General features: G+C 46.3%; 1 protein-coding gene across 1 annotated transcript in view; it reads right to left on the reverse strand.

Annotated features, from left to right (window-relative positions):
• Window positions 1-11,425, reverse strand: part of Rab12 (RAB12, member RAS oncogene family) — a 24,387-nt gene extending 12,962 nt beyond the window's left edge. The window contains exon 1 of the mRNA XM_021217943.2: window positions 11,111-11,425. Within this exon, the coding sequence (XP_021073602.1) occupies window positions 11,111-11,333 (223 nt within the window). The 5' untranslated portion in view covers window positions 11,334-11,425. The remainder of the gene's footprint in view (window positions 1-11,110) is intronic.
• Between the last annotated feature and the right edge of the window lie 4,407 nt (window positions 11,426-15,832).

Genomic DNA, 15,832 nt, shown 5'->3' on the forward strand with positions numbered 1-15,832 from the left:
GCCCTGGCTGTCCTGGAACTCACTTTGTAGACCGGGCTGGCCTCAAACTCAGAAATCTGCCTGCCTCTGCCTCCCAAGTGCTGGGATTAAAGGCATGAGCCACCACGCCCGGCTGTAAATTTGTTCTTTTACTGAAGAGAATTGGCCAGTGACATCATCTCTCCTGAGCTCTGCTTGCAGTTAACTGACAGAACCCTTTGCATGGCCAGTGCGGGCTGTCTGTGTCCAGAGGACAGAGTTTTCTCTGCTACGTCATGCTGGGCCTGTGCGTGTCCCATGCTCTCCACTCCTTCTCACTAGCTTGAAAAACCTGCCTGTTTTAGCAGGCCTCCACAAGGGTCATGTCTCTTAACCATGAAACTTAATGAACGAAAATAAAAGGATCAGGCATTAATACTCAGAATGAGGAAACGGGCCTGGGTATCATCAGATACTCAACAGGACAAGGAATCTGCTCAACCACTGAGCAGAACCAAGTGTGTGCACAAAGCAACCACAACCACAACCACACTGTAACCTCAACAGAAGAGTCCCAGTGCAGGTAAGTGGCTAAATCTCTAAGTGTATGAACCAGGGCCGAAATGTGGCTAAGAGCGGCTGTTGTTCTCAAAGAGGAGGACCCAGGTTCAGTTCCCAGCACATACATGGCAGCTCACAACTTCCTGTAACACCAGTTCCAGGAGATCTAATGCCTTCTTCTGACTCTGGCAAGAGCTGTGTGCACATGGTGCACATATGTGCTGTAGGCAAAACCACTCATGGCCTAGAATAAGTAAATCTAAAAAAAAAAAAAAAAAAAAACCCAACAACCCCCCCCCACTCTATAAATGGTAACAGCTCATTAAAACTATTCCTCTCCAAAATAAATAAACAAATGAGTGAATGGATGGATGGATGAATGCAAGAGATGGGTGAAGCACCCCTTTACCCCATACGTAGATCTCTAGGAGTTCGAGGCCAGCCTGGTGTACAGAGTGAGTTCCAGGACAGCCAAAGAGACACAAAGAAACCCTGCCTTGAAAAACCAAAAATAAATAAATAAATGAATGAAAGAAAGAATGAATAAATAAATATATTTAGAAGCCATCAACAGTCTCAACTGTTTACAGGAGCTTTAGGGACAGTCAGCAGAGACAGGAGGGGAGAACTGTGTACTTAAGGGGTGAAGAGCCCGTCATCAATGTTGAAAACAGTTTCCCAGAGGCTGCTTCTTTTTAAAGATTTATTATTTATTTTTTGTATGAGTACACTGTAACGGTACAAATGGTTGTGAGCCACCATGTGGAATTGAACTCAGGACCTCTGCTTGTTAGGCCCACACTCCAGCCCAAAGCTAAAGTTCACTGTAGCTATCTTCAGACACACCAGAAGAGGGTGTCAGATCTCATTACAGGTGGTTGTGAGCCACCATGTGGTTGCTGGGATTTGAACTTGGGACCTTCAGAAGAGCAGCTAGTGCTCTTAACCGCTGAGCTACCTCTCCAGCCCTCTCAGAGGATTTTTGATTAACAGGCAAGCAACATTCCTCACTTCCCTTTGGGTTAATGGGGACAGTCCCTGCCCCCGAAGCTGGGTCACACTGACCCACATTAAGACACCACGCACTTGGCAACCAAGTGCACTCTCAGAGAGCCTTCTTGTCTGCCCAGAAACCTTTTAAATCCTAGATTTCCCATGGAAGCCTCCCTGACCACACCTACCCGCTCCTACCCCATTCCTGGCCCTTACAGTCTTTCTTTGCTGGCCTCACCCATAGGCTGCGCATTTCCAGTGACCCAGCATCCTTGGCTTCCTGCCCAGGCTCACAGTCAGCCTCTCTTCTCCACTAAATGTGGTGTATTCAAGGAGAAACGCTGACTAACAGGACAAATTAGGGATATCCAGGACTGACCAGTTTGTTTTGTTTTGTTTGCTTTTAAAGAAGCAAAGGAGACAGATGTGAAATGGAAGCAACAAGTATGAACACCTGTGCTCACATGTGTGTGCGTGGGAGCAGACACATTTTACTTCCTGTGTAACTGTGTAAAGCACAGGCACCTTGACTTAGACTGCGCACACTCAGCCCAGTGATCACTGGTAACAAATTATTTACCCCATCACTTCTCAAGGAGTGGTCAGCCCCTCAGTAATTACTCTGGTAACAGGGACCCACATTTAAGCTTCCAGTTGTTTAGAAATCTTCTGAAACTAGTTTAACAATGTTTCCAGAAAGGACTCAGCTTACAGAGTTAGGCTTCTCATCATCAATGTCAATGTCAATGTGTGGTCTCTGAGGGGCTGTGGCTCAGGCTCAACCTTCATTTGTTTGAATAGCAATGACAGTCATATTTAGTGCCTCACCCCCAAAGCTCACGGCAGCCTAATCAGGTGGGTACTGTCAGGTCATCCTGCAGGGGACACCCGGGATCACAGACAGGAGGAGTCACTGAGGGACCACGTGCTTACACAACAGCAGAATCCCGCTTCAAGTTCACACTTGTGTGCACAATGCAAGGCTGTTATAAAATCAGATGGGTGAGAAGGTATGTGTTGGGTTCTGTAAATGGCCCATTATCATCATATCCTGTCATGAGACCTGAACCTCGTGTTGCTTCCTTCTGGGTGGTCTTTCATAGCATAAGGGTTGGTGCCTAGGAGGGCCAGAAGGGAAAAACATTTCCAAAACATTGTTTCTTTTTCTGGACCCTAAGAAGTTACACAATGAAAACCCACAGAAACACACAGACTCCTCTTTCTTCACAATCCTTTCCAGCCTGAAGAAGAAACAACACTGGGGCGCATGTCTTTGATAACAGGCAGCCTCCCAGTTTCCCCATCCGGTAGATCACCTTGCTTTTCTGCCTACCCAAGACCCCAGCTTGTCCCAGACCGCACTGGACTATACCCGACATTAACACGGCTATGGAGTCCCAGGCCCTGACACAGGTCTCCATGTAAAATGGTTGTGGCACTATAGCTCCGACACAGTATTTATACAAACTATGTCAGCCACTTTGAACATCAGATCCCTGCACTGGCAGTGAGAGAGTAAGAGACGTGTCAAGACTGGGTGGGAGGCACTGAGTGTGTGACAGACAGCTCTACTATTGTTGAAGGAAATGTGTCTCCTGCCCAAGCTGCATGGCCCATGAAAAGTAAGGGCGAGGTTAAGTCTGCTCACCATGAAGGAGAGTGATGAGGCTAGCTGCCTCCACAGCTGCACGTTAACACTGTACCAACCCCAGAAACTATCCTCTGTGTGAAGTCTCATGGATTGGCTGACTTTTCTTCCCTATGCTGTGCTGCTGTGAGGATTCAGGAAAACTAAAAATAATATTCTAATTATGAAATCTTGTGATCATTTCTGAGAAAGACACCATTAAAGAGCACAACGGGGATGAGGGAGGGCTAGACAGATGGCTCAGTGGTTTAAGAGCACAGGCTGCTCTCAGAGAGGATCTAGGTTTGGTTCCCAGCATCTACATGGTGATTTGCAACCATTGGCAACTACACTTCAAGGAGACCTGTGTCAGCTTTTTCTGGCCTCTGAGGGTGTTGCACACATGTGCAGCAGAGACATACTTGCAGGCAAAACACCCACACACATAAAATAAATCTTTAAAAGGGGGGGGAGTTGTAAATGGACCATGTTTCATAACAGAAGCGCTCAGGGCTGTGGACAGCACAGGTCCATCTGCAGCTCTGCCTTCCCTTTCATTCTGGCCTTGACAAATGCAGACCACCCTGGAACGTCCCCCTCCCACCCTTAAATGACATAGTTGCACAGGACAACACATAGCCACAGGAACCAATAGGCAGAGTGACTACACAGCCAGAGACACAGCATAGGGCAGGGGAGAGTACTGCAGAGTGGCCATGCCTCCTGGAGCACGCTCTGTTTTCAAGGAAGTATACAGGAAGAAGCTCAGAAAAATGGTGCTTCTCCCTCCGTTTAAGTAAAAGGACCAAGAACCAATTGTTCTGGTGTTTGCTATGTTCCAGGTTCTACTCTAAGAGGCTAATGTGTATTATTTCATTGCCATGTATCCCTTAAGTGCACTTTGTTATGCACAAGTCAATGAAACCTGACATCAGTGGATGTCTGCTACTCTTTGCGCCATGGACCCCGCCAGTTCTTACTCCAGAGAGGAAGAAAACATTTACAATAGGAAACAGCTGGGGAGAAAGCCAGGCGCTCAACCAGCTTTACTGCTGCCCAGTGCAGGCACTGTGAGGTGGCTCTACTTCACCATGCCTGTGCCTGACACTTGGTATTTCTTACTGTACCGAATACACTGTGTGTGGTTCAAGGAGACGCATTTCCTCGAAGTTTCTGCATTTATAGTATTTCTATGGAAAACAGAATGATGAATTACCTTTCTGGGCCAGCCACCTAAGACACGGTACCACGCTTATTCCTACACTGTGAACCAGGGAGGGTAGAAGGTTCCCCCAACCTGCCTTTCCATCCTTCCTTTCTTTTTGTTTTTTTGAAGACGGGTTTCTCTGTGTACCTCTGGCTGTCATGGTACTTGCTTTGTGGACCAAGCTGTCTTCTAACTCACAGAGATACATCTGTCTCTGCTGCCCTCCAGAGTGCTGGGATTAAAGGTGCACACCACCATGCCCGGCCTCCCCAACCCTCTCTTAAGGTATGAGGGACCCGAGGGGAGTGGTCTACTTTAAGAAGCATTGGTAACATACAGAGGAGCCTGAACTGAGGTTGAGCTTGCTACCTACCAAATTCTCCAGCACACGAAAGGCCATGAGGGCTGTAGGAATGACAAGAGCTTCTCTTTTTGAGTCAAAATTAAAAAAAAAAAAAGATAAGATTTTGGCTTCCAATTTAATTTTAGTTAACAACAGGAGAGAACTAACTTCTTATTCTACAAAAGCATGACCGGGGATGGTGATATCCCGGGGTTCTGGCAGAGTTCAGAGACTTCTCCATTAAGAAGGGCTAGCAACAGGAAGACTCTCCACGCCCTGCCGCCAGAGGTCCGCTGGAGCCTGTTTTACTGTTAATAAACAGCACCAAGGGCTGGAATCAGCAGCCTGTCAGAGTCAGACTGAGGAGAATGGACAGGGAGGCCCGTCAGCCACATATACACCGCTCCTGTTAGGTCTGTATTGTTGCTTCCTGGCTTTCCAGGACTAAGTAACAACATAACCGCACTCAATTAGGGTAGCTCTTCTGTATGTAGTTTTGTTTTCCATGGGTTTTTTCCAACACCAAAGCTATACAACAGAGAGAAAACAGGTAGATATAATCAGTTTCTTCCCCCTGATGAAACCCAACAGCTCTCACCTCTTTCTTACACTGGATCGTCACTTTCTCTGTGACACACCTCCCCTCTGAAGGGATAAGCCAGGTGTTAACTCTGTGCCCTATTTAAATGGCTCCCTGAATGGTCTGATGCAGATACACAGAACCCCTCAAAAATACCTGCTTAGTGACTACTGTACAAAGCCATGTTTTCTTTCCTGATTCAAGCCAATGCTTTTTGGGAACAATTTATTTGATGCCTGGGCAGTAAAACATCTCTTGCCTATCATTCTCAAAGGAGCCTCTTCTCCAGCCAGTTCAAGGACTTCCAACAGACTGCTTCTGGCTGGCTCTACAGGCTGGAACAGAGGCCATCGCTACTCTGACCCCATAATAAATAGAGGCCTAATAAAACTTTCCCTCTTCAGTGTGAGAAGCAGAAATAAAGGGGAAGCTCTGGAGCCAAGTCTAACCAGGTTTTTATTTATTTTTTTATTTTTTCCCTATACGACTGACTCCAAAACCTATAGCTTTTCTCTGAAAGAGCTTTCAGGTAGATAGAAAGATAACCGGGTGTCACAACTCGGACATCGCACAAGCCTGTGGGCTTACACTAACCACCTTTAAATAAACCCAGTCACAGCATACTACCTCCCAGTGCCAGGCGACCCAAACCTCAGTTCCTCTTTCTCTTGCTTCTCTCTTAGTTGCCATGGCACATCGCTCTGGCAGGGAGTGGGGTGGCTCAGGAGACTGTGCTGTTCTTCGATGTTTAGGAAGGGAATTATGGGCTTTCCCCCTAGTTCTCCCTTTTCATTTTATTTTATGTACATGGGTGTTTTGTCTGCAGGGACTTAAGTCATTCACTGGTTGTATTTTATGGGCCCTCAATTCTGTTGTCAGTTCAAGTACTCCAGCAGGGGTGGCCTAGCCCCTGTAGCTGAGGCACACCCACCCCTGCATGAACTATAGAGGACACCCAGGAAGGTCACACAAGGACTGTGCCCACCGGTCAGCATCTCTCTAAGTACTTAGCTGTATTCGGAGAGCAGGCCTCAGACCTTAGTGCAGAGGTGCTTCCATTTCAAAGGCGGGGCTGGGGAGCTTTAACTGCTGAGGTCAGAGGTCCTCAGAGGGAAATTCAAAGAGCTTTAAATTTGCTATCTGACCGTCCCTACTTCTTTATTCTCATCCTCTCTCCCCCCCCCCCCCCCCGTGTCTCTCCCTCTCTCAGCTGGTGATAGTGGGGTGGATTTGAAAATGTTCTTACTTGGCAAAACAAAAGAACCGATGATCCCACGGCAGTCTCTAGCATTTTTAAGGGGAAATCTTACTGTCCAGAAATAACAGAATTCTGGCTTAGAAAACTTTACATCAATTTACTTGTGTTTCAAAGGTTTTAGAATACTTTCATATACATAATGAGTTGATAAGAGACTGGACTGAGGTCTAATCACAACACTTATGTTTCATGTGCCTTATAAATATTGCAGGAAGGTCATTTAGTACAGGAGTTTAGGAGAGAGTGTCCGATTGCTTGGAGCTGGAATTACAGGCAGTTCCGAACTGCCTCATATGAGTGCCAAGAAATAAACTCTGGTCTTCTACAAGAGCAGCAGCACTCTTAACCATCGAGCCATCTCTCCAGCTCCCAAATAAACACATTTTAGTTGCTTTTTGAAAAGCTATACTTTTATTTAAACAGAAAAATTTTCTTATTTATTTATTTAGGTTTTTTTCGAGACAGGGTTTCTCTGTGTAGCCCTGGCTGCCCTGGAACTCACTTTGTAGACCAGGCTGGCCTCGAAATCAAAAATCCTCCTGCCTCTGCCTCCCAAGTGCTGGGATTAAAGGCCTGCACCACCACAACCAGCTTATTTATCTATTATTATTATTTTTAAAGATTTATTTATTTATTATATGTAAGTACACTGTAGCTGACTTCAGACACACCAGAAGAAGGCATCAGATTTCATTACGAGTGGTTGTGAGCCACCATGTGGTTGCTGGGATTTGAACTCAGGACCTTTGGAAGAGCAGTCAGTGCTCTTACCCACTGAGCCATCTCACCAGCCCCTATTTATTATTTTTAATGTGCATTTTGCTTGCATGTACGTCTGCATACCACATGTACACCTGGTGCCTGAGGAGGTGGTATGCATCCATGTGGGTATTGAAAATTGAACCTTCAGAGTCCTTTGCAAGGACAAGTGCTCTTAATCACTGAGCCAACTCTCCAGCCCTGAGCTATACTTTTAAAAAAGCTATTTATACTAAATGAAGGGAATACAGTACAAGGAAGACAGATTCAGCACAGCTTCTATATCTTTCACCCAGAAAGTGACCATGCGAACTCACATACCTAGGGAGTCACAGCATGTAAAGTATGTTTACAATAACACAGGTATCCAGGGCAGGAAAGTGGGTCAGTATGTCAGTCACTGTTTAGGCCAGTGGTTCTCAACCTGTGGGTCAAGCACCCTTGAGGGTTAAATGACTCTTCACAGGGGTCATCCTGAATAGCAGAGATCCTGCATATCATATATTTACAGTATGACTGATTTATAATAGTTGTAAAATGACAGTTATGAAGTAGCAACAAAAATAATTTTATGGCTGGGGGTTACCACAACATGAGGAAATGTCTTCTTTTCTTTTCTTTTCTTTTCTTTTCTTTTCTTTTCTTTTCTTTCTTTCTCTCTTTCTCTCTCTCTTTCTTTCTTCCTGTTTTTTTTTGTTTTTGTTTTTCGAGACAGGGACTCTCTTTGTAGACCAGGCTGGCCTTGAACTCAGAAATCCTCCTGCCCCTGCCTCCTGAGTGCTGGGATTAAAGGCCTGTGCCACCACGCCCGGCATGAGGAACTGTCTTAAAGAGTCATAGCATCAGAGAGGTTGAGAACTACCAGTCTAGGAAAAGAAGAAACTAGAAAATCTGGCACAGGAGCCTGTGAACTTCAGCTCAGGTGGGTGCCCGACGTCTGGAGCAAACAAGTTTTCTTTTCCTACCTTTCTATCTTCATAAAGCTGCCCCTTGATTAATTATTAATAACCAGCGCTGGCTGATTATTCCACTTGTATCAGACTAACTCAATTCTGCAAATACAAATCTATTTGAAAAAAAATCATGATAATTCCCATCAAACAATTTAAACACTGTATCTTTTCACATCCTTGTGAGTTCTGTGTGTTTTAAGCCCAATATGCACCGATTATTAATCATAACAATAAAAATAGCAATGTCTCACTGATTCAAACTTTACATTCATTTACCTCCACAGACCCAGTTACACAAGGTCCACAGGTGTCTGAGTCCCTGTCAAAAGTGTCTTTCAGGACCCCCCCCCCCCCAGCCTCTGAATGGAATGACAGGTGCCATGTGACCCATCTTGGTGGACACATGCTCGGGGACTGTGGTCTCTTCCAGAAGCAGCCTTGACCCAGTAAGGAAAGCATCAGGGAAGACACTCCTCTTTGTGAGGCTCTTTGTATTAGGCTGAAAGGAACTAGAAAACAGGCCATAGGAAGACCTACAAGCTCCGCTCAAGCGGTAGCTACAATGCTATACCACACCCAGGGTCATATTTAAACAGCATTTTCTAAAGGAACTTAAGGAATGAACTTGGCTCCACAGGGCTGGCTCAGTGGGAAGGACTCCTCTAACAAGCCCTTGGCCCCAGCCAGGAGGCTTATGTGTTAAGTACTCTTCACTGTCTATGCTCCCCTTGAGCACTGTAATCTGGCGCCTGCTGGCACCACTTGCACACTGAGCCCACGCTAGGCTTCCACATTACCCCCACAGGCGGCACAACACCCAACACACAGCAGGTGCTCAACAAACCACAGGCTGGCTAGAAAATAACTCAACCCAGAGGCAGGAGCTGAAGAGGCACCTGTTAGCATTTTAGTGTCTTTGGGCTTTCCTTAAGCTACGGTTACCATCTTTCTCCAAACTCCCCCACACCAAGAAACACTTACTGAAATTAATTACTTTAGGCTGGATATGAAGTAAACAAAAACATTCAAGGGAAAAATTCAACCACCTTCAGTATACTTACGTATACTTGTACGTATAATTATGTATGTAAGGAGGCCTGTTTCCACTCATTTCCTGGTAGTCTATGTAATTCCATGATGTCCCAGGTAAGTTTCACTTTGCCAACAAGGGGAGAGCTCACAGGGCAGGCCCATCTTTCTCAGGAGGACAGGCCAGGTCTTCACGGATCCACTTCTATGAGCCCTAGGAAACCTTCCTAGAATGTGGGTGTGCTGTCCTAATTCCCTTCTACATTAAATATAACCATTAGCTTTCATTTCTGCATCTGCAAGTGTGGGGCCATAAACGATTGGCAATTCTCAACTGCATTCAAGCCTACTGCACTTATGTCAGAAACAAACAAAACAATATAAGCCTCATTTCCTGGTTAATAACTCCCTGCACACTCTTAGGATCCAAGATTGGATATTTGCGGTGGGTATAATTATGTTACAGGGTTCTAATAACACGTCCCCAAGACAAACATTTAAAAAAACAAACAGGGTAGAAGAAGCATAAATATTTCCAAAATGGTCTGTCGAAAAAAAAAAAAAAAAAAAAAAAAGCAAGAAGGGGCATAATCAAAAAGGAAATTTAAGTCAGTGTGAAAATTGGAGGTTTAATTTTCCTATAAGTACTTAGAACCGTGGCAGTTTTGTTACCCGACAGCTTACCAATTACGATCTAAAGAGAGTCCCTAAAATTCTCTACAGAATTCTCATCTCAAAACGGGAACCATCAATGGTTACAACGGAAAATATGTGTATTAGTATTTAGCTTTTCAAACCTCCAAGCTGAGATTTTTGTTTGTTTTTAGACAGGGTCTCTCTACATAGCCCTGTCTGTCCTGGAAACTCACTGTGTAGACCAGGCTGGCCTCAAACTTGGAGATCCAACTTCCTCTCCCGGGGGCTGGGATTCAAGGAGAACGCTAGATGTTTTGACTCTGTCCAGTCCCTCCTGCTTACCACCCCCTTTTTTCTATAGGCCACCCCAAATGAGAATTTTCCAGGTAGCTTTTCCATGGACACAACTGTTTCCCCATAACCCCAACAAACCTCTATGTCAAGCCCTGTCAATCCATCGTCACTAAAAACATTCCAAATTCAGATCCTGAGGAAGGTAACCCGAGCGTTACCTATGGATTTCCCGGTAATTCACCGACCTCGGGTGGGTGCCGGGAAATCGCCCTTACTTTGCCCGCCTATCCACCCGGTTATTTGAGGTCAAGGATAAACACAGCTGAAATCCCTTTGCCCTACATTTGTGTACAGAACAAGAAAGAAACCCGAGTGTAGCTTTAGCGCGAACTGTCTCTGCAACAAACTTCTTTGCAGTAAACCACGAAAATAGACGGAAAATGAGAAAGCAAACCTTGGTCCATCCCTCCAGCCTGAAAAGCTGCGAGGTCCGGTCCCGCTTAAGATGGTGAGTAACCACGGGGCACTACACTGGTGGGTGGCCTTCAGCTCTACTTTCGGCTCACAAAGCCGTTTTCCTGGGCGAACTGGAGTAACGGTCCGGGAGTTTCCGCGGATGCATCACCCGGACCTCATGACCGGAGAAGGCTCCGGGAGGAAATGTCCGGGCTCCGGGGGTCGGACACCCGCGGAAAGGCCACGGAAAAACTCGGTCTGGCCACAAGAGAGGGTCGGGCTTCCACGGGGACCCGGGCTGTGTGCGGCTCGGATGCCAGATGTGCCCACGGCGGGAATGCCCGGGTATCCGTGGGATGGGTCGTCGTGGCCCTGGGAGAGGGTCAGAGCTCCCATGGGGACGGGGACCGGGCCCCGACCTCCCCCCCAGGCCCACCCGCCACAGGCCCGGCGTACCCACGGTGGACTTGCAGGCCTCGCAGAACGTGTCGTCGGTGAAGCGCTCCATCAGGCTGGTCTTGCCCACGCCGCGGGAGCCGATGATGATGACCTGCAGCTTGAAGTCGGCCGGCCTGGGGGGCTGCTTCCTCCGGCGGGCCTGGCCGCCCGACAGCGCCGGGGAGACCGCGCCCAGGCTGCCGCCCGCGGGCCGCCGGTGCAGCGCGGCGCTGGGATCCATGCACGCATACGGCTCGCGCTCGGGCCGCCGTCCGCGCGCCCCGGGCCCCCGCGCACCCTCCAACCGCTCCGCGCCGCCGCCGCCGCCGCCGCCGGGAGTCGAGGAAGGGAAGCAGCTTCTCCGCAGCAGCGGTAGCAGCATCCCGGACCGGGAGGGGCAGGAAGCGCAGGCGCGGCGCCACGCGGGACCGGAGCGCGCCCCCTATCGGTCGGAGGACCGAGTCGTGCGTTCCGCTCGGTGGGGTGTCTGTTACGTGTGGGTCGTTCTCCGTCACCCCTGTTCCCTCGACCCTCCCCACTCCGCGCACTTTCACTCGTGGTTTACCCTCACCGTGCACAGTTTCCAAGAACCACACACTTCTTTTTAGAAGCCCATCCCGGGAACGTGTCTCAAAGTGCATATAGCCTGTGATCATCTTCCAGAATGTAGGGTGTTTGGGTGCCGGGGGTCTCCGGGCTGGCCCACGCAGGGTTAGGGTGTGAACGCCACTTTGGAGGAAGCCCACGTGCCCTGGCAGGGCCGTGGCTCTGCGTGCACTTTTCCTGTGTGGGGCCCCGAGGAATCAGCTATCTTAAGTGGATTGCTGTCTTCCTCAGACACTTGACATATGGTTTGTTAAGTTCAGTAAGTGACATGCACCTTAGGGGAAGCCAGCAGGTAAAAACTCAGATGACAAGCGACCTAAACTCCGAAGATTTAGGTATTGATGTGGGTGTGTTATTTTGCCGTTTCTACTTGAAAGTATTTACAGCTACAGAAGCTTGCCAGGGATTTATTTAGCAAATTCCTCTGCGCGAACTTGAGCACCTCAGAACACAGGGTTCTAAACATGATAGGAGCTGGCACGCCTGCGAAGAATGATCACACTACTCACCAAATTTCAGCCGTATTTAGAACTAAGTTTACTAATACATCGCACATGCGTTTGTTTTGCTATGGATGCACGGTTGAAGAAGTCACATTATTTTGCAAAAGTAATCACAATTGGATTTTTAAAAATATGTTATAGCCTATTCTAAATCGTCTTTCTTTTTTTCTTGGAGGTACTGGGGATGGAACCTAGAGGCTCACATGGGAATGAATGAAAAGACTCTTTTCACCTATCATTGTTGCAAAAAAAAGGCAATCCAAAGAACAACAAAACAATAAGCCTTACAGCCTGTTGCAGATCCCAAAGGCTGATATAAATGCAAGGTATTCAATGTTCCTAATAGGCAGTTGACCACGCATAACTTGTGAGGTTAGAGACCCTGGTATCCAAAATACTATCTCTTCCCCCATAGGTAGGTCTATAATGGACTAGAATAGTGAATGTCTTCAATGGGGGAGTTTGGAAAGAAATCCACAGGGCTCCGTTTCCATGCTTGTTTGCAGCTTTAAGCCAATTATCAAGGTTGTTCCAGGGTGCTGCAGCACTTTGGCACACAACAGAAAGCCAGTATTACAGGGATGAATGACTGACTGAATGAGTGGGTGTGTGAACAAAGTCATCACAGATAACTGTATAAATAAAGGTGGCTGACTTTGTGCTCATTCTTAAGCCCCAGACTGTGTAATAAAAGGGGTGCTCTCATATCCTGCCTTATAATTATTCCCCCATCATTCCAAAGGGCTTCCAGTTGATAGTACCTTAGCTCACATGGAAAAAGCTTGATCCAGAAGAGTGAGAACAGAACCCAGGGTCTCCCCTGTAGAAAAGGTAGAAGCTGAAGAAGAAACTCAAGGGAGGTCCGAGAGATCTGGAGACAGCACAGCCACGGAAAACCAAGGGTTGTATTTCACAAAGTGGGGAATTAACAAAAGACCCTCTGGTTGTACCATTTGTACTTTGGTGAATACTTTTGAAATGTATTTATTTTAATAGACAGATATAGTTATGCACACCAACAGAGTACCATGTGATGTACCATTTTGATGCATATACCATTAATATTTAAAATATTTAAATCAGATCTAATTAAAATAATTAAACATATATCATGGGACATTTGTTCTATCTTCATGGTGAAAACACTGAAAGTTCTTGACTTTAGCTTTTGAAATGTATAGTATTAAAAAAAAAAAGAAAAAGAAATGTATAGTATACTGCCACCTATAACCAACCAGGGACTTCCAGTTTTGGCCATACTATTAATATGACTTTGTACTCATTGATCAACCTCTGTTGTCCCCCAGCTCCGCTGTCCCAGCTTTGTACTATAACCCTCTATGAGGTGAAGGTTATTTTGGAATCCACGTATGAGTAAGATTGTATGGCGCTTAGCTTTCTGTATCTGGTTTATTTCATTAAACATGATTCCCAGTTCCCAGTGATGCAAAGTAGAATTTCAGTCTTTAATGACTGAACAGCAGCACAGATGTGCTCTTGACATGTTGAATTCATTTCCTCTGATATTTAACAAATGGTGTTATAATTTAGGATTTAAATGTCCCACAAAGGCCCATGTTGATTAAAGGCTCAGTCCCTAGCTTGGTGTAATAAGGAGGTGATGGGGACATTTAAGAGGTGAGAGCTTGGCTGGGCATGGCAATACCTATCTTTAATCACAACACTTGGAAGGCAGAGGCTGGTGAATCTCTGTAAGTTCAAGGCTAGCCTGTGCTACATAATACCCTCTCTCAAGAAAAGAAAAAAAAAGAAAGGAATAAGACAGTTAGGTTGTCAAGGGCACGACTTCAAACGAGGATGCTGGGATTCACACCCCTTTTGTCATTTTCTCTATCATGGGCACCTACTTCACTACAGACCCAAAACTTTGAGCCAGATTAGTCATGGAGGAAAGCCCCCAAACTGTGAACTAAACCAAAACTTTCCTCCTGTGAATTGATAGTCTCCCGGTATTTTGTTACAGTGACAGAAAGCTGACTGACACAGGGTTTGCTGGACCAGTAGCAGTTCTCTTTTTAGATTGGTGAATTGTTACATTCTTTTCTTAAGTTGGATCAGTTTCTGTCTTAGGGTTTCTATTCCCGAACAAAACATTAAGACCAAGAAGCAAGTTGAAGAGGAAAGGGTTTATTCAACTTAACACTTCCACATTGCTCTTTAGGAATAGGGAAAGGAAGTCAGGACAGGAACTCACACAGGGCAAGAGACTGGAGGCAGGAGCTGATGCAGAAGCCATGAAGGGATGTTACTTACTGGCTTGTTTCCCATTTCTTGCTCAGCTTGCTTTCTTATAGAACCCAGGACTCCCAGCCCACGGAAGGCACCACCCACAATGGGCCCTCCCACCCTTGATCACTAATTGAGAAAATGCCTTATAGCTGGATCTCATGGGGGCATTTCTCTGTGATAACTCTAGCTTGTGTTAAGTTGATACATAAAATCAGCCAGGACAGCTTCCAACATTTTATGCTTTGTGCTTTCTATGTTTTGAGGTAGCTAAGTGTTTTGCTGGCACCATTCCCTATGAGCCATCTTTATTCTTTTTATCTAGGTGTCTTGTCTTTCTCTCTTCACGGAGGAAGTAGGCTTGCCACCAAGGCCGTTCTCTGGCTGCTCTCCAGGAGTCTCTGAACAGGGTTGGGCGTACCTTGGACACAGTTAGCTGTTTCTTCTATGACTCTGCTCAATGAGGATTGGCATCTCACATGCAGAATTAACCAAGAAGTTGTTCCTTGGCTGCACTTGTATTTTTGTTGGATGGTTATTTCTTCTTTCACATAAGCACCTTTGTCAAATGGCAATTTGACTCCGGTTTTTAATATTGATTGACATCCTTCTCTTCCAATCCTGCACCTAGGTGAGGTGACTAGAGGCCTGGTGCTCCCTTGCTGAGGTGCTGGTGGGAAAGTCAAACCACGTAAGCCTGTACTGCAGAGCCCTCTCTACCCACTGTGCGAGCAGCTTTCCAGCTTCCCTCCCTCTTTCCTGCATTCTCAAGCCATCTCTCACTGAACCTTGAAAGGAAAGCTTCAATTATGTAAACAACAAGGGTGAATAACAGGCACACCCTCTTGGAGCAAGTACAGACTCCATCCTTCTTTCGCAACCAAGCCCCTTATCAATGGACACTCAGCTCTCTCTCCCCTGGAGTGTCCCCTGCAGTCACTGAAGGTGACAGGTTATAGCGGATGTGTTGTTGTGTATGTGATGACTAAAGAGTCAGCTGTGAGTTGATACTTTCTGTAATTACTCACCTAGTAGGTATTCCATGGTAGCTGAAGTCAGAACCTTTGATAACGTGTTATTTAACTAAATGGGACATGGGAAATTTTCCATATCAGAGCCATACAAAGAGTATTAAAAGCACTGAAATACAAGAAGAGTGGGGACTGACTGGGCAGCCCCGGATTGACTGGTACATGCAGAGTGGAGACCAGATGCAGATAGGCAAGGAGGCACCGCCTTCTCGATGAGATATATTGAAGTGCATCTCATCACAAGGCCCAAGACACTCGTGGTAGTACATATCACTTCCATTGTTCTTAGTATAACGTAAGTGCTTTGTTCTCTCCTAGGAGAGCACATCAGAGTCCCTGCGAGTGGCTACAAT

The sequence above is a fragment of the Mus pahari genome, chromosome 18 (genome assembly GCF_900095145.1).
Source record: "Mus pahari chromosome 18, PAHARI_EIJ_v1.1, whole genome shotgun sequence".
Taxonomy (NCBI): Eukaryota; Metazoa; Chordata; class Mammalia; order Rodentia; family Muridae; genus Mus; species Mus pahari.